This window comes from Papilio polytes, unplaced genomic scaffold (assembly GCF_000836215.1).
Source record: "Papilio polytes unplaced genomic scaffold, Ppol_1.0 DF824493.1, whole genome shotgun sequence".
Lineage (NCBI taxonomy): Eukaryota > Metazoa > Arthropoda > Insecta > Lepidoptera > Papilionidae > Papilio > Papilio polytes.
The window spans coordinates 212,520-231,961 of record NW_013524711.1 but is presented as its reverse complement, the minus strand read 5'-3'; the positions used below and the strand labels follow the sequence as shown (position 1 = coordinate 231,961).

Below are 19,442 nucleotides of genomic sequence, written 5' to 3'. Positions count from 1 at the left end.
GTAGGCGACAATTAATCTAAGTAATTAAATTATGTAAATCAATAAATAATTAGTCTTATTAAAAATCTAATTTGGCCGTAAAAGATTTCATATTCTGCTATTTTGAAGTAAATTTGACGCCCACCTTCATCTTAAATATCCATCTAATACTATTACGGTATACAAATAGAAAAAGACTGGATAAAGAAACGTATTTTTACTACAATACATGGAAAACCATTTTAAAATTACATTCATGAGTATTATTAAAACTACCAAATTGGTAATAATTTTAAAACCTGGCACACAAAATTCAGGGGTGGCACCACGGGACGTCAACGGACCCCTGGGGAAGCCGGGGAACGAACCACAGTCAGTCGCTTTCGGGCCGCGGTGGAGGAAACATCGCGGTTCTAAGCATTCCACTATTATAACAAGACTGATTATTTATAATGGACTTGTGATTTTTCGTGAATAATATTGTGTATGAACTTGTGTTAAAAATGTGGGGAGAAAGCAGCAAGAATTGTGAGATGAACTGCCAGTGTTCAGGGTGAGTTTGAAACGTAATTATTTTTTAGTTTAAAATCTATACGTGGGTTAAACAATGTATCTAAACTACGCAATATCTTTAAATACCAAAATAAATCAAAATAATAATTAATCAAGTTTTAACATAAATTAACTTTACAATATATTATAAGAAATGATTTCCTTAAGAAATTTTGTTCAAAAGAATAAAATAAAGAGAAAAACACAATTATTTTAATTACACTGCACGTTTTAGGTAATATATAATCTGTGAAATAACAAATAACACCCATTGTACATGTAGATTATATATGTATCGAAATTGAGGGGTAATTCTTACTTTTTATTCTTGTATTTAATCTGTTCAAATAACAAAAGAGTTATGTTTTCGTTTGTTTTATGCTTTGGCTTGTTAATGACAATAACAACCTAAATGTTCTTAAAATACACCGAAATATTTTTATCTAGACATATTTTTCTTGTGATGTGGTTTTATCTATAGTTATGTGGAACGTATTTTGTATAACTTAAAACTTGGAGCTTAAAGTTAAGTCAACGGCTTTCAAGATAAGAGATTTTCGTTACGAGCTTACGAAACTCTGATAAAGATGTTTGAAGATGTACCGCAACGGCCGTTACGGATGTCTTCGGAATTCAAATTGCGGGCATTTTTAATTGAAGGTTTTTTAATCTGTGGCGCTGAATATTCCTTGTGTTTTTTTCATAGATTATGCAGAAATTACAACATGAATTACGAAAGAATTTTATAAATCTTGTCATAGATTAAAAACTTCAAAGAATTTTTGTCTCTGAATTTAAAATAATCTTTGCAGTTAAAAGCAAATCATTGATTCAAAGTTTTTGAATTGAATTTAATAGTTACTTTATTTGATTTTAGATATCAAAACTTGACTCACGTTTTTGTCCATGTCATAAACACGAAATAACGGTTTCCTTGCATCTAAATAATGCTAATTTACTAACCAAACTTTGTAGCTGTAATGATTTACACCTTTATAAATAGGAGGTGGGCAGTGTTAGACATAGCGGTGTTTTTAATGTTTTTGTCACACAACAAAAACAAATTGTCTGATAACAATCCAACGTGTAAAATATGTGGAAATATCGGATTTTGTTACCTTATGTAACAGTGACATTTTTAACCTATCTGCGTCTCTATCAGCCAATAGTGGGACAGATCTTTAGTGTACTATTTTCTTACGTTAATAATTTTTATAAGTTTGCATTTAAATAGTTTTTTCTGTAAGTTGCTTACACGTTATAATCCTGGCCGAAAAAAATAGAATTAAAAAAACTAATTTTAAATTCGTAATCGTATTTCCACTTAGATTTGACCTTGAAAAGTTTAGGACAATGAACCTTTTTTTCAAATGCTTCTTGTTATCTGCACGAAATGAATTCCATACACAGTAAATTCCTCTATAACGCGGTTTAGTACCCCCCTATATAACGTGGAAATATAACGCGAATGTTCGTTAAAATAAATTAACTATAGAACTTACTGTAACGAAATTTATGATATCATTATGTGTGAAAATAATCGTGTTATAAGGAGGATTTGAAATGCGGAAACGTCAACCGCGTTATAAGGGGTTTAACTTTGTAACAAGGTTTAACATTTTCTATATTACGAAGAGAAATGTATTTTTCAATTAATTTATTTGATTATCTATGTAGATATTTAAAAAAACTTAATTTAAAAAATTAATACAAATCACGAAGTCGTTGCCCTCTCTTTTCGTAGACGTAAAAAAAATCAACTTTTGTTTTAAATCCTTGCCGTATTTCGTTGCTATGGCCGATGACGTGATTTAAAAAGATAGCAAGCGCGCGAAAGTTTCCATTTCGTTGGCGAAAGTGAAAATGACAGATGTCATTAGATCCACAGATTATAGCGTCGTGTTTCGTTTTTATTTTTACTATTAAAGACTGATAAAATTACTAGACCCGGTGCATGACAATTCGTTTCTAATTAAAAAAAAAAGTTTTATTTAATAGTAGCTTTCGCCCGCCGTGGTAACTCGTCCGGTGGTATAAAAACAAAGTAAGTAGCCTATGTATTCTTCCATACTCTGCTCTACATCTATGCCACATTTCATCTAGATCCGTTCAGCAGTTTAGGCTACAAACTCTAACAAACATCCATCCATCTAAACTTGCATTTATAACATTAGTTACGTTAGTTAGATAACTTGTATTTTTTTTAAGTCTAAATACGTTTTATTTATGATTAGTTTTCGCCCGTGACTGTACGCGTAGCATTGTTCCATGTGTGCCTATGTGTTCTTCCACTTTATCCGTACATCTATGCTAAATTTCACTAAGATCTGTTCAGCAGTTAAGGCTACAAACTCTAACAAACATCTAAACATTCGCATTTATAATATTAGTAAAAAAGAACTGGCAGTATCTCTTACCGGGTCAAACGTGTTTATCAGACTATATTCACTGGCCAGTTATTTCTGTCACAAACTCGCACAAATTATCTAATTCACTGGTGTAATTGATAACTAACGTATACGAGTCAACGCCCAAAACAAAACAATTACAATTGCATTTTGAACCGTATTCCGTTGTAATAGAGTTTAAAATTAATTATTCCGTAATCATTTGTTTTCATTAATGCATTTTTAAATTGGTACAGCTTTTTCATTGTAGTCCAGTCGAATTAGACAGAGTTAGTTGTTGCACCATTGCCCGCTTTTAAGATAATAGTAAATACACTAATGGATAAGATACGAAATGAGTATATTAGAGGAAGTTTGAGAGTAGCTCTCGTAGTAGAGTAAGGAGTGAAAGGTTAGCTTGGTATGGGCATGTTATGAGAAAGGATGAATCGCATGGAACTAGGACGTTAGTTATGAGTGTGGTACACCGGTAGAGGTAGAGGTAGAAAGAGATGGATGTATTGCGTGAAAGGTGACATGATCAAAAAGGGAGTGATGACTGAGATGACGGATGATAGAGTTATTTGGAGTACGAATACCTGTTGCCACTACGGGAGTAGGATAAGGATGATGATGATGATGATGACAATATATATCCTATATTACTCAGTGATGTAGCTTTTTAATGGTGATAGAATTATTCAAAAATATGTTGTAGTTGCTGACATCTTAGGCAACTAAGAAGTATGTGTTTACGCTTTATTATAATAGTATAGATGTGGATGAAGCCGCACGGGAGCAACTAGTCTTGGATAAACCGCAAATATTCTATAGATAGAGTCATAATCTTTTTTAAAAGCGATATGTATAATTTTAGAATGTTATTGGCCGCTAATTTCACGACATTGGATCGTAATGTGACCACAGAGTATAGACGCGAGTGATACGGGCTCATTGTGCGCCCCCTACCATAGACCGCAACGCAACTATGATTTTTTTTTAAATTTCATTCTAGACAAAAGCTCTTTGTCTAGAATATGAGATCGGTTTATTAGAATTCTTATATTATAAAGAGGAAAAATTTTTGTATGTATTGAAATGACTCAAAAATTGACCCAATTTCGAAAAACGTCCGGTTCCCGAGGGACACTTAGTTCGTCTGTTTTCTAATACCACGCGGGCGTATTCGCGGGCAATAGTTATCTATACTATTATAATAAAGCGTAAACACACACTTCTTTGTTGCCTAAGATGTCAGCAATCACGGCATGTTTTTGAATAATTCTTAATTTAATAAAAAGCCCTACACTTACGACACGCTTTAGGCTATATATTATTACGCTATTAAACTTAAGGGGTAAATCATGTGGATAAAAACCCTAATATGGGAAAAAGACCATAAGTTGCTGCCAACATCAAGGAAGCAAGATTGCCAAGGTTTGTCATGTCATGTCATTTTGAAATTTGCGATTGATAATTTGACAAATGTAAACAATGAAATAATTTCTTAATTTCATGCGGATGAAGCCGCACGGGAACAGCTAGTGTCATATATTTACTTAGATTATTGTAACCATTTTGTTACCATAATATACTGTAGTTCTTATCACGAAGTTGCCTTGTTCCCCTATTCTATCTAATGATAACATATGCGCGGTTCAAGTACGTTGGGTTTTACGTTAACGGAAATTCACGGTGTATGCTCGTACGTTACAAGATAGACGCGTTAGCGGGGTTGGCAGTTATTAAAGTTTTTATACGTAAAAAAATATCTTGCTAATCATAATGCTGAAAGTGAGATGGATGTTTGTTAGAGTTTGTAGCCTAAACTGCTGAACGGATTTCGATGAAATTTGGCATTGATGTAGAGGATAGTCTGCAAGAACAATTATGCTATTTGTTTTTTAAATAACAAACGGCCGGAGTCGCGGGCGAAAGCTACTAATAAAATAAAGCGTAACTACTTAGTTATGTAAGACGTCAGCAATCATTTTTGGATATTTTTTAATAAAATGTCCTAGACTTACAAAACGCTTTAGGCTATATATTTTCACGCTATTAAATTTAGGGGTAAATTGAAAAAAATCAAGCGGGAAAGCGACAAAAACTACATTATACGCAGAGCAAGGTTGCCATGGATATTGATAAACAAAACTCAATTGGAGTCTTCATTGTTATTGAAGCATTTGAATTTTGACTGCTTGGTCTATTCAGTTATGTAGCGGTTACAGCTGAATTGTGTTGTCATTTATTTCGTGATGCCTTGAGTGTAGTGCCCGCCGCCATCTTTGTTTTGGACCATACAAACGTCTAATGCATACCGTGACCTTTGCGATTCAACGATGCCGTTCCTAGTCGATGGATTTGACCTTAGATTTAGTCGTCTAATGCGAATAAATCCCGTATTGTTGGTAAGTTTTAAATTGTAAAGTAGTCTTGGGCTTAATCGGACATCTGCAAGTGCGCACCGTACTAGTACAATTGGGAAAACGTACTAGTACACACTTTTAGTACCTTTAGTACTTCAGATTTTTGAAAACATAATACATGAATAGAATATAACGAGGGTTATATATTACTTCACATAAAATTTTAAGCAGGGTCAAACATATGTTAGTAGCGAAAATAAATTTAGTTATGAATGATTTTATCCACTTTTGATTCTCATTATCGAAGGTGGATGCTTCAATCTGACAAAAAGGCGAACACCGATATCGTGTAGTGCACTAAAAGTACTAAATGTCCGATTAACAGAAGCCGTTCGGTAACGTTACTTTTAGTAAAGTGGCGAGTAACATTACTGTTTAGTAAATCGTACTTGTACTACCCAGGACTATTGTAAAGCATTAGCTTTCGCGGCTACGTCTGCGTGGAATTAAAAAAGTATGCCTATGTGTTCTTCCAGACTCCTCAACAACTATGGTAAATATCGAGATCAGTTCAGCGGTTTAGGCTACAAACAAACATCCATCTAAACCTTCGCATTTATAATATTAATAAGATTAGATAATACTCTGGAGAGATTATAGATTTAAAAAAAATGTCTATGCAGTTTTAGTTCTCAGATTTTTATTCTTTTATTGTCATCTTGGCTGTAAGAGATAGAAATATATGTTTGTATACTTTCTAGTATTTTAACAAATTTTCTGCATATACAGGGTTCTTATTGGACGGGTCTAAAGCATTGATGTTCCACGTGTTTCAATTAGTATAACACTAGCTTTCGCACGCGATTCCGTCCGCGTGCAATTGAAAAAAAAAACAGAAGTGAATAGCCTAAGTGTTCTTCCAGACTATCCTCTACATCTATGCCAAATTTTATCGAAATCGGTTGAGCCGTTTAGGCTAAAAAGTCTAACAAACATCCATCTATCCATCCATCCATCCATCTAAACTTTAACATTTGTAATATTAGTAAGATTACTTTGTTTTTTTAATAGAAAAATATTAAAATTTTGTATTTTCGATTAAAATTGATCAGTGACAAATTTCCAACGAAAATTCACGAACACACTATTTTCAACTTTACTGTGTACGAAATAGAAACTAGATTTTTATTTGTTGAAACCTAAAATTCAGTCATTCTGTAATTTTTAGGCGTAATAGTTTCATCAAATACGCTTAGTAACGAGTACAAACTTCCCCTATTTCCTGATGCGATCGATATCCACCCTCTAAGTTCAACAAACTCAACAGATGCGTGCCCACCCTACTTCAATTATACGCGGGGTGAAGAACGTCATAGATTCGGGGAAATTTTATACATGGCAACATTGGGTAGATTTTCTAAATTAGCTGTCGCTTCCATCGCAAATAAAAAAACTATCTTGTACATCTATGACAAACAGTAAGATTGTGTTGAGCCATTATGGACAAATAACATCCATCCATCCATCTAAATGCAAACTCTCACATTTTTTTTAACTATCTGTCTATACTAATATAATAAAGCGTATACACAATACTTTGTGACGTAAGATGTCAGCAATCGCAGTATATTTTTGATATTTTTCATTAATAAAAAGCCCTACACTTACATACTTTAGGCTATATATTTTCACGCTATTAAAGAGGTAAACAAATTCAAGAAAAAACTTCATGTGGGAAAGGGACCATAAAAGCCAACATTAAGGAAGCAAGGTTATGTTAACGGTATTTGACAAATTTAAACAATAAAATTTGTTTTTTCATAATTTCATGCGGACGAAGCCGCACGGGAACAGCTAAAGTTAGTTTTAAAGCAACAATGTAAAGTTATTTCCAAGTAAATTGAATTGTATTTTAACAGCGTAATTACATTAAATATGTACATTAACTACAATTACCTCATCCCTTCTTTAGAGTATTTTAAAGTGTTTTAATATTTCTTCTCAATGGTAACATCGCGTGCGAAATCGACGCCATTGTTCACAGAACGTTCAGAAATTGATACCTCGAGGTTTTCGGGAAATATAATAAAAGATTATCTTTATTAAGCAACATTGTTAAAGTCGACTTTCTTTGTCGACAGTCGGGGACTTTATTTTCCTACCCATTTCAGAGGAATGATTTCAATCCTAAACTGAAAGCGAATTTAATTCTTTGGCTAAATTGTTTTGTAATTTTTTAATATCGAGTCATATCAGAATATTGTTTTTATTAATATCTTGTTTATCTATACTATTATAAAAAGCGTAAACACACTTCTTTGTTGCCTAAGATGTCAGCAATTGCAGCACATTTTTGAATAATTCTTCTTATAATAAAAAGCCGTTTAAAACTTACGTCATGCTTTAGGCTATATATTTTAACGCTAACAAACTTAGGGGGTAAATTTTTTTGATAAAATCCCTAATGTAGGAAAGAGAACATAAGTTGCTGCCAACATTAAGAAAACGAGATTGCCAAGGTTTATCATGTCATGTCAGTTTGACATTTGCTATTGATAATGTCACAAATGTAAACAATAAAATATAATTTTCATAATTTTATGCTGATGAAGTAGCACGGGAACAGCTACTTTGTTGTAAAAAAAAATTGATTTGATCATTTTTTTTCGTAAAATAGATTAATTTTTAATCAACTATTGACCAGTGCAAAAACTTATCAAGAGACTTTCAATGACAATAAATTTTATATTATCTGTGGAAACAATAAAATATTCGCTATCCGATTGGGGAGACGTAACACCTGCCTTATTTGATTGCATATTGTAAAGTATTTTCAACCAAAACACTATCGTATTACGGTTGAATATTATTTGCGGTTTTCTAATCCACTTTACCCTTGTTGAAAGAGCGTGGGTTACCATTGGAAATTTATTGATCCTACCAAATAGCGAATTTACCAAATTTTACTCAACGGCTGAACGGATCTCGATGTTTGTTATAAGTATAGAGGATAGTTTTGAACACATAGGATTCTTTTAATTCCACCACGGAGTCGTGGGCGAAAGCTAGTATGTCTATGTACATCGAGAACCTTCAAGCATATTTATACAAACTTACATCCATCCAAACGTTAGTAAGATATAATCTTACACCATTTTAGATATAAAAATTAACATGGTATTATATACAAAAAAAACTGTAGACAATCTGGTTTGAGCTTAGAAAGAGAAAGAATCGAAATAGGAACTTAATTGTTGTTTTAAACATCCTTTGTCCAAGTCATCCATATACTAGCTGTTCCGGCGACTTCATCCGCATAAAATTATAAAAATTTCATTTTATTGTTCACATTTGTCAAATTATCAATTTCAAATGTCAAAATGACAAGTCAAACCATGACAACCTTGCTTCCTTGATGTTGGCAGTAACTGGTCTCTTTCCCATATTAGGATTTTCCAAAATATTTATCCCCTAAGTTTGATAGCGTGAAAGTAGCCTGAAGCATGTAAGTGTAGGGCTTTTTATTAAATAAGTACTATTCAAAAATATGGTGTAATTGCTGACATGTTAGGCAACAAAGAAGTGTGTGTTTACGCTTTATTATATTAGTATAGAGTTTAGAAATAGATGATATGAGAGGATGAGATAAAGAAGAAAGTATTAAGAATGTAGATAAAAGGTTGAAAGTATCGATTATTTGAAAAATTTGTATGGTAACATTCTGTGCCTACCCTCAATAGGGAGAAGGGCAAGTTGATTTAAAAAAATCTCTCCTAGCAGACGTATTCTTACTCTCACTAATATTATAAATGCGAAAGTTTGGCTGGATGGATGTTTATTAGAGTTTGTAGCCTAAACTGCAGAACGGATCTGGATGAAATTTGGCATAGGCTATTTGATTTTTTTTAATCGCGGAAGTAGACACGAGCGAGAGCTAGTATATAGAAGTTTTATTTCAAACGTGATGTATTCCTTAAGTATTTTTGGTCTCTTAAGATGTTATCTGTACGTATAAACCCGTTTTTTGTTAGCCCTCAGACCTGGTCATAAGCCTTTCCAAACTTAACACAAGAGTTTTTAAAAAATTTACATTTATACACCTTTGACTAAAATATTCCACAACTTGCTTTGGGGCCGTCTATAAATTACGTCATCGATTTTTTCAGACTTTAGACCTCCCCCCTACAATCATCCTATCGTCATTTCTTAATGACCCCCTCCCTTCTCCCAAAATTGACGTTATTGCCAGTTTGACGAAATTAAAACATTGTAGATTTGAGAAAAATAGTGTATTATATTAAAACACTTGGTTATAGAATCACCTTTCTTTTTACTTGTATGTTATGAGTTATTTTAGTATTGTACGCGCATAGCCGCCTCTCACATTTGCAGTCTCACTTACTAGGTGTGCTGGAAGAAATTTCTTTTTAGAAATAATCATTTTGTACGTGAACAATAAACTATAAATAAATAAAAATTTCGACGTCAATTTCGAAACCCCCCTCCTATCTATTATTTTCCGTTATCCGTAGACCAACACCCCCCTAATGAATGACGTAATATATGGACGGCCCCTTTGACCTATGAATGCAAACTCGATTTTTAGTTGTACAACTAAACAGTTGAGCGTCGAAACAATCGCACAACAGTTGTGCGATAATTTAGAAATGATTCTGTGACTTAAAAATTTCACAGGACAGTGACTCTATCAAAATCACTTTCAATTTCTTATAACCTCAAACAATCCGTCACGCTTTGCACACCGTACTACGTACTACGGTAGTACAATTTGTGACGCTTTATTTTCTATCGTTACGCTTCATGCAACCGTCTCTTATACGAAAACTAACTAGCTATGGAAAAAACAAAACAAAACACACTAAAAACAAAATATTGTCAAAAAAACAGTACACTAAAAAGTAACGAAATAATTCCTTGAAAATAGTAAACCTACCTTATTGTAGCTGTTATGTCTATATTGTTCAATTATTATTACTTTGATGTCGGTGTCAGCCAAGGTATGCAGTGATATTTCTACGTAAGGGTTTCTACATGTTTACCATAACAATTGACAATTGAAAGTATAGTAACGATTAAGTAATGAATCTACATTGACTGACACCGACTTCAAAGGAATTAATCCATATAAGCTGATAGTAACCAAAGCGAGACTACAGTAATGCGATAGTTTAGTCAAAGAAGTGCAAACCGTCTAGTTATCCCTAAATATAACATAGGTCTATTGGAGACTCTTTTGAATTTCTAATAGTAAAGTTGCTTGTTATAAACAAAGTTCAAGTTCATTGCGTTCACACACAAGTTTGTAAGTAGTTAAATATTGCATCACAACACGTAACAAATCCACAAAATATCGACATATGTCAATCTACAAAACAAACATGGCGGCGCAGCGTGGGCGCGCTTTCTATTTACAAAATTCGAATTACGAAAATCTTCAAGTCCCGTTCCAAATTCAAATCCCCAACGGTCTTCGCTTTCCTCGTAGACCAGTCTCGTAGCATTCCAATTTCGAAATGCATAATGTACCGGTGTACCGGTTTTCTTTTTTCTTTTCTCGTTGCATCCAGCCAGTTGCAGCCATAGATAATAAATGACTTTTTAATTTCAAACGCCAATGATTTTTAAAACAATAAAAACAAAGTTTTTATTAATTACAGAATAATCTAGATAGTCGTTTGTTTTGTTTAGAGTTAGAAAATAACGTGCATTGACCTTTGTTTCGCTAAAACCGTACTAAGAAAACAAATAGCTATTCCAAGTTTGTTAAATCAAAACATCCTTTTATGTTTACAAACATATTTCAAACCGTCGACGATAATTTCAGACCAAAATGCAGTAAAACGGACAAAACAACGTTACTAATAGATTTCGATAACAGTCATTTTCTATAACTTTCTGTTAATATTCATACAAAAATAATCTTGTTATAGTAAATTATTTGCATCATATCTTTACTCTAATCCGAATCGATTTTATATCGATTTCCAACTTTAACCGCAACATAACAAGTCGAAACCGCAGTGTGCCCCGTATCATCGCTATCTGCTGCACAAAAAAAAAACACTCTCATTCACTCGTTATCTATCTCTCTCTAACATATAGCGGCGTCCCGCTCGCACACGTATTATGTCATCAAGCGGCCATTGTCAAGAACGCTTGTACTAATCTTTTTCGCGCGTAAATATTTCAAGATGGCCGTCCGTTTGACGTATATTTTATTTTGTAATCTTAAACGCGTTTATCAATTGTTTTGCTTTACTTGTATTCGTGTTTTTAGGTGACATGGAATTAATAAAAATAAATCATCAGCTGACTAAATAAATAAATATTCAAGTCATTAACTGAAATGGGTAGATAGAAACAAGTTGGTCTCGGCTTTATACTATTAAAAATATTGTAGTCAATATCTTGTAGTTTTTTTTATAATTGTTTGAAGAACTTCTAGTTTTGATGTTTTTATAATCTATGCAAATTATCGGGTCAATAGCTTGAATGGTTTCCGGTCTTCACTTTGTTTTTATACCATTAAAAAAAGTATAAAAAAATTCAGAGAACCTCCTTATTGGGTAGTCGGGTTAAATATATTTTATCGGTATTTTTAATTTTCTAAATTTATTTTACCTGATAAGAAATGAGAGAGTACATACTATACCATACTTAGGAGAAAGTGTAGACATCTACCATAAATAATTTATGTTTTTTTTAAGCGTTGAAAAGTAGTTGTTTGAAATGAGGGCAACACTGCATCTTCGTTGTGCACACCACTATTTATTACTTGCTCTGAAAATTGTCAGGAAATGTCAGGCTGAGCTATTATATAAGTGTCGTGCTTAAGACATGATTATGGTAAACATGTTTTGTACCAAACACTGGTATATAGTTTTAGGATTGTCTATTACGGATACCTGACATGTCGGTATGTCTGTCCGTTAATACAGGCCTTTGACTGTAAGACGTGTAGGGTGACCATGTTGCATATATTTTGTAGAATACGTAAGATTAAAGGTTTAAAGATTTTTGTTAATGAAATTAATAGTTGTAAGTGTTTTTTTTTTTATGTAATGGATTATCTTGGTCTATCTATCTATTGCCATTTACAACTTTTGTGTAGGATTTAAAAATATAGTTATGGGTAATTACAAATCCTAATCTATGTCAGCCATTTTGTATTTATGTACTAACATTTAAATTATCGAATTTTTAATATTAGAAATATATATTTTTTTTAATTAAAAATATGGTATCACTAACGTGTGGGAGTGAAACTCCCAAGACGTTGCGTTAGAAAAAGATGGCGGCGGCCGTTAAGCAAGTTCCATAGAGCAGGTTGTTTTTTTTTATTTTTAAAGGCACTGATTTGTTTTCTAGTATGCCGGTACTTTTTTTTCTTCGTATACTAAAGGGTTATTTAAATGAAAATGATAAAGTCGGTTAGATAAAAGCGGTTCCGGATGTTTTGTCTAATTTTACATCTACTATTACGACCACATTATTTATTGTTGAGGATAGTGACGTAATACATTGTACAGGAACGTAAAAAATAAAAACTCTAGCAGTATTGCGGAAAAATCGGAAAAAGGCGATTGTGCCACTAATGCTGGGTTGAAGTTACCACTTATTTTTACCTATCGATTCATTAGTGTTAAGTTGACATAAGTTTTAACGGAATAAAAACTTAAGTTACCGAAACGAATATTTAAATATAACTAGGAAACAGACTAAAAGACTAAATTCCTGTTTGTTATGTGTGAATAAACGTAAACTAGTACTATGGATAAATTCTTTATTCATTGTTAAAAATACACATTATCTTTTTTTGCGTTTGATAAAATACAATGTTATATCGCCCGCGTCACATTTTTCTCTGCTATTTTTCTAATTACATATTTTCTATTGGTTTCTTAGCGGCCAGTATTTTAATTATTCTTTGACCAATGTATGAAGTTTCTAGTATTTTTGATATGATCGCTGTTCTTTGGCGTTTGTATTGTGCAAAGACTAAACAAGACGTATAAAACGATTTCAATTTGACATTGAATCTGTGCAGACAATAATGAAATGTCACTACAAATTGTAATGTGATTCGTCAAGTCGTGAATAAACAAACGGGATGTAGTACAAGATATAACGATGTTAAGAGAATGCTTTCTCTTTTACGTCGACATGTAATTGTTAAGGCCGTTGTTTACTTGACGCTTATTAAACTTGTTTTATCACAGGATGTTCATAATCCATCCGTGTTGTGTACACTCAGCGACATTTACGTAACATATCTATACTATTATAATAAAGCGTAAACACACTTCTTTGTTGCCTAAGATGTCAGCAATTACACCATATTTTTGAATATTATTTTAATAAAAAGCCACACACTTGTTACGCTTTAGGCTATATTTTCACGCCGTTAAACTTGGGTGTGAACATTTTGTATAAAAATCCTAATGTGGGAAAGAGACCATAAGTTGCTGCCAACTTCTTCAGCTTCCTTGATGCAAGGTTGTCATCATGTCATGTCATTTTGACATTTGCAATTGATAATTTGACACATGCAAACAATAAAATAGAATTTTCTTAATTTTATGCGGATGAAGTCGCACGGGAACAGTTAGTTTAATTAAAAAATAACATGTTACGAACTGCGAACTGTAGGTCACCGGGATTGTAGTAGGTTCCAATAGAGCGGGTAACTTTATCTAAACGATTGCTTCGTTGCCATTTCAACTGTTTAGTTGCACAACTAAATATCGAGTACTGTACACACCTTAAGCTCAAAGGAATCAATGCGAGACGAAACAGTTGTGCGATAGTTTGTTGTAACGTTTTAAAGATGAAATATATCATGTTGCAATGCTTGTGTGCGCGGTTGTACACTGCACGTGTCAGTTATCTAGCTGTGAGGCGGGACGCGACTCGGACCCCGAATTCCTTCACTTAACCCCACCCACGATAGCAGGCAAGTTTCGTCACTTTCTGAACAAACTCAACACTGGATATACGCCAATGTTACTAATTAACTGATAAAATTGTAAAAAAAAACCATTTTATTGTTCACATTTGTCAAATTATCAATTGCAAATGTCAAAATGATATGACAACCTTGCTTCCTTGATGTTGGCAACAACTTATGGACTCTTTCCCACATTAGGGTTTTTATCCAAAATATTAACCCCTAAGATTAACGGCGTGGATATATATAGCCTAAAGCGTGACGTAAGTGTAGGTCTTTTTATTAAAGAAAGAGTTATTCGAAAACATGCTATGATTGCGGACATCTAGGGCAACAAAGAAGTGTTTGTTTACGCTTTATTATATTAGAATAGAAGTATAGATTAAGTTTCTAGGAAATTAAAATATAGCTCCAGAAAGGTTAAAGGAATATCGATGTGGAACAATGTAATATCGATATCTATTTTCTCGATTTTAATTCTACTCGAACAAAGTCGCGGATCACAGCTAGTAGAAAAATACAACTAAAACCGACCATAGTCAGACACAAACATCATAAAGTTACATTTAAATGTAGACTTCATACTGTCATTTGCCAGATGTAACGAGATTAGATCGGGTTAATTTAGGTCGGCCTGTCTAACGAACGTAATTAGCGAACGGTCGTATTCGCAATATGACCATAGAGTAATTGGGATAAGGCAAAGATTAAAAATCAAAAATGGTCCAGTTTATGGTAAAGACATTTTGAAAACTACTGTTTAAGAAATCTATTGATGATAGAATTATGAATATTACTGTATGAATTTACCAAATACAAACCAATAAATCTTTTCAATTATTTGTGGGTTTTCTTCCGGTATTCGGTAATCTTCCTTATTCAATTTATATTCGGACTTTCAAAGCATGTCGAAATATTTTAAATTCTCACAAATAATTGATATTGTACAAAATATAGTAATACAGCTGTGTACCAGATGTCCGTTTGTCCGTCTGTCCGTCTAATCTATAACATCATGGGAATCTGACCTATAAAATAATAATAACCGCACCCTTATACGGAAGCATGAGAAGATGCGAAAAAATAACAATGCAAAATCAGATGATCCAGATTCGCACGGGAAATGTCACGCCTTTGTTATCTGTGGGGTCATAACCTCGGGCCTTGTTAGTATTGCACAAGGAAGAACGAGGGTAGATTCTTGTCCCATGTAAAATTAAAAAAAATCATCCCTGTATTAAAAAAAAAAGTTGCATAATCTTTGACTGAAAACAATCTTCAGTTGTCAAAAATGAACATTTTTAATCTATGATTTGAAATGGAATAAAAAATTTTGGCTGTACGTCATTAGCCTTTGTCTTAAAAATGGCTGCCTAAAACACACTTCGCGCGTTATTTTAGCGTGAGTTTTAATAACAACAATATGCATTTTCCGTTACGTTATCTTATGAACAATACTTCGTTGACCTTTTTGATAAAGTAACCTTTTTTTCCTGCAATCGGCCATGCGGTGATAAGCTAAACCAAGCCGTTAGAAAAAAATGCAACGGAAATTCACACAATGTTAACATTAATGAATGTATTATTTTTTCCTTATAAATTCAAGTTTTTATTGTGTTACGTATCTAAAATTATTTTTGTAAAATTTTGAGATACCAATTTTCCCGTAAATATGTCAGAATTAAATGAACGATATGTTTTTGTAAAAACTCAATCAGAATATTAATTTAACTTCTTGTTTCACAGACAATTAGACGAATCGCTCATAAAAAAACACCATAAGGCAATAAATATGTAAATTTATACGATGAAGAAACCAGTCGACTTTTTTTATCTATGACAAAACAAGAGAGCCCTTTCCCACGAGAGAAATAAAGACCCATAACATCATTTGCAAATTAAATTAAAATTGGTGCGAACAAATGCCTAGTGTTCGAACTACAAGTATACCAAATTCAAAACTTACAAAACAGCTGTAAATTTATAGTAGGTAAAAAATCTTCCAATGGCCAACGAAACACTAACATAGACATCCATTATTTCTAATAATTTGACTACCTTTATAACGCAAAGATTGAGGATATCTCCCTTACCTATACATCTTATTTCCTGCCAAATTAGCTTCCCCTTCCCATCATTTTTTTTTGTATTAACAGAGGAGAAAGACGAAGAGGACTATAATTAGGTATTTACCACTCACACTCATAACTAAACGCGGAATTGCTTCCACTTGTCACCTTTTGGTGTAGTGGTATTACGGAAGACGAGCCTACTCTATGGCGGGCTTTAACATTGTTAAACTATTTATGTGCATAGTACATACTAAAGACACTGTAACAATTGTTCTAACCTACTGTTAAAAAGGATGCGCCCCCAATTCTCTAGTTCCTTTACTTAACTATTACGTAATGATGTTTTGTTCACTGTAAATAGTTCTAAAATACTGGTTGGATTCTAGGAGTCTATGGTTGTATCTTTTACCACCTTCTATAATAAAAAAATATTATTGTCTATGGTTATTTCAATACAGTACAGATCTATGAACAAACTTTTTGACTTTGAAGTCGATTGTATGTTTACTGGCGTGACTTATTCATAGCGTGCATTTGTTCATAACTACGGTAAAAATTTAAAAACAAAAAACATACTCCACCAGACATATATTTTCTCACACAAAACACATGTTCGTTCACATAATAATGCCCCCAACATCTACGAGTCAATAACCTAACTTTATGTCCGCCATTTTTTCGTCTTAAAACAATGAACAAATGTCTATTCCAGCCAATTGGCGCGAAAACAATAATGCCCCTTTTAAGCATGTTCTAATTTTGTGTTCTATATCGCACGACACTTCCCGCGATAAGTAAGGTGACCATGATTCTATTCTGATGCAGATTAAATATTTTTTATTAATAAAAACTAAAATGTTTAATTTTAGGACATTATAATCTGACCAGTAATATATGTAATTTTTATACGTATGTATTTATTAATTATTTTTGAATACTCAATTGTGTTTAATATTATTTTTATAAATTGCAAAAAAATATAGCAATTAATATAAATACAGGAAATTTTGGTTACCCGAGTGCAGGATGACGTCATTATAACGGCTTTTTCGCAACCATGCAACGACTCACAACATTACAAATACAACGAACGAATTTAAACCTTATTGTTTTTAGAATAAAGACACAGAACTCTTTTTAGCAAGTACGTGTTAATTTGATTTAAAAAGACAAGTGTACTGTTTTTAAGAATTTTAAAATTAGATCTTTTAACGTATTTAGTGAAAGGGAGTTAAATGTTGATAATTTTCTATTTAGTTAAAATCCAAAACAGATTTCGCTAAAATCATAAATTCAGAAATGTGTCCAATTAAACAATTTTTCTCACATAACCGCGCTAACGGAGGCACGCGAAAGAATAACTCACAGACTATGTTCTACATATGTCCTTTTCATCGATCCGTTAAATCCAGGCACACTTTTGCATTGGTAATATCACTTCACTTTCATCCACCTTCAACTTTATTTCATTGTTTACATTTGTCAAATTCTCAATTGCAAATGTCAAAATACCAATTACCTTACTATGGCAATCTTGCTTCGTGTTGTCTCTTTCCCACGTTAGGGTTTTTATCGAAATATACCCTCTAAGTTTAATGGCGTAAAAATATATAGCCTAAAGCCTGACGTAAGTGTATGGATTTTTACTAAAAAAAGAATTATTAAAAAATATGCTGCAATTGCTGAGTTCTTAGGCAACAAAGAAGTGTGTTTACGCTTTATTATAATAGTATAGATAAAACATTATGCCGTAACACACATAAAAAAATATATAAAAAAAAACATACAGACGAATTGAGTACCTCCTTCTTTTGGGAAGTCGGTCATAAACTGATATCGTTATGGCCTCCATGACGTGACATATAGTAGTATAGTTTTGGATATTGTATCGAATAATGCTCTCTAACTAGGACAACATTAGCTGTAACTAAACATTTTTTTATCTTGTATTTAGGTCGATGTCAAAGGTGAAGGAGCTTGCGTTTAGAAATTATCTCTTATCTTTACTATTATAATACGTAAACACACTTCTTTGTTGCCTATGGTGTCAGCAATTAAAGCATATGTTTGAATAATCATTTTTTTAATAAAAAGCCCTATACTTACGTCACGCTTTAGGCTATTTTCACGCCATTAAACTTAGGGGGTTAATATTTTGGATAAAAACCCTAATGTAGGAAAGAGACATGAGTTGCTGCCAACATCAAGGAAGTAAGTTACAATGATTTGTCATAATGTCATGTCACTTTGACATTTGAAATTGATATCAAAGGAGACTTAGTTCTATATTAGTACTAGCTTTCGCACATGACTCCGCGCGGAACTAATATAAAACCAAGCAGCCTATATGTTCTTCCAGACTGTAATCTACATCTGTGCCAAACATTCAGATCTGTTCAGCAGTTTAGGTTACAAACTCTAACATTCAATCCATCCAAAATACAGTTTTCTAAAATTTTACACTCATCGTAATGCTATTCTGTGTAAGAAATGCTTTGAACTTAACTTTTACAGTTAACTTTCTTCGTAAAACACTCGTAAATCATTTAAAGTGGTTGGTAAAAACTTAACTTTTTGGGTTATATTTAAAACTTGCATTTGCTGCGTTTTTTGCGTGACCTGTCAAAAACGCCGCCATCTTACAAATTAACCGCGCCGGCGGGAAGTGACGGGTTTTTTTTTAATTCGTTCATTCAGTACGAGGGTCGTACGGTTTTATGTTCGTTGGTTTATTTTTAGATTTTCTGTGTAATTTTTTGGTAATGGAGAAAAGACAGATATCTTTTTTAAACAAATGTTAAACCAGATTTCATAGCTCAAAAGGACAAGAAGCCAATGCCGAAAACATACTAATAATGAAAAAAAAATCATTCACAACTGCAATTTATATAATTCCTGTCTTCTCTACGTATTATTTGCATAGTATATACTTGCATACTCTATCTGAATTCGCTGGTTTCTAGTATATTTTCTCGAAAACAACTTGTTCTATCTACGTAGCCCCTTTTTACACAACCGTCTATACAGTTATCTAGTTCAAACTAAACACTGAATGATTGTAACACATCCTTGCCCTACATCCAACGTCCCAGTTAACATGAATCATTCTACGGTC

At 32.9% G+C, this 19,442-nt stretch overlaps 1 protein-coding gene across 1 annotated transcript in view; it reads left to right on the top strand.

Annotated features, from left to right (window-relative positions):
- The first annotated feature begins 347 nt into the window (after window positions 1–347).
- The window catches only part of LOC106111294 (M-phase inducer phosphatase 1-like), a 34,585-nt gene continuing 15,490 nt past the window's right edge, over window positions 348–19,442 (top strand). Inside the window, exon 1 of the mRNA XM_013293356.1 lies at window positions 348–532. Within this exon, the coding sequence (XP_013148810.1) occupies window positions 483–532 (50 nt within the window). The 5' untranslated portion in view covers window positions 348–482. The remainder of the gene's footprint in view (window positions 533–19,442) is intronic.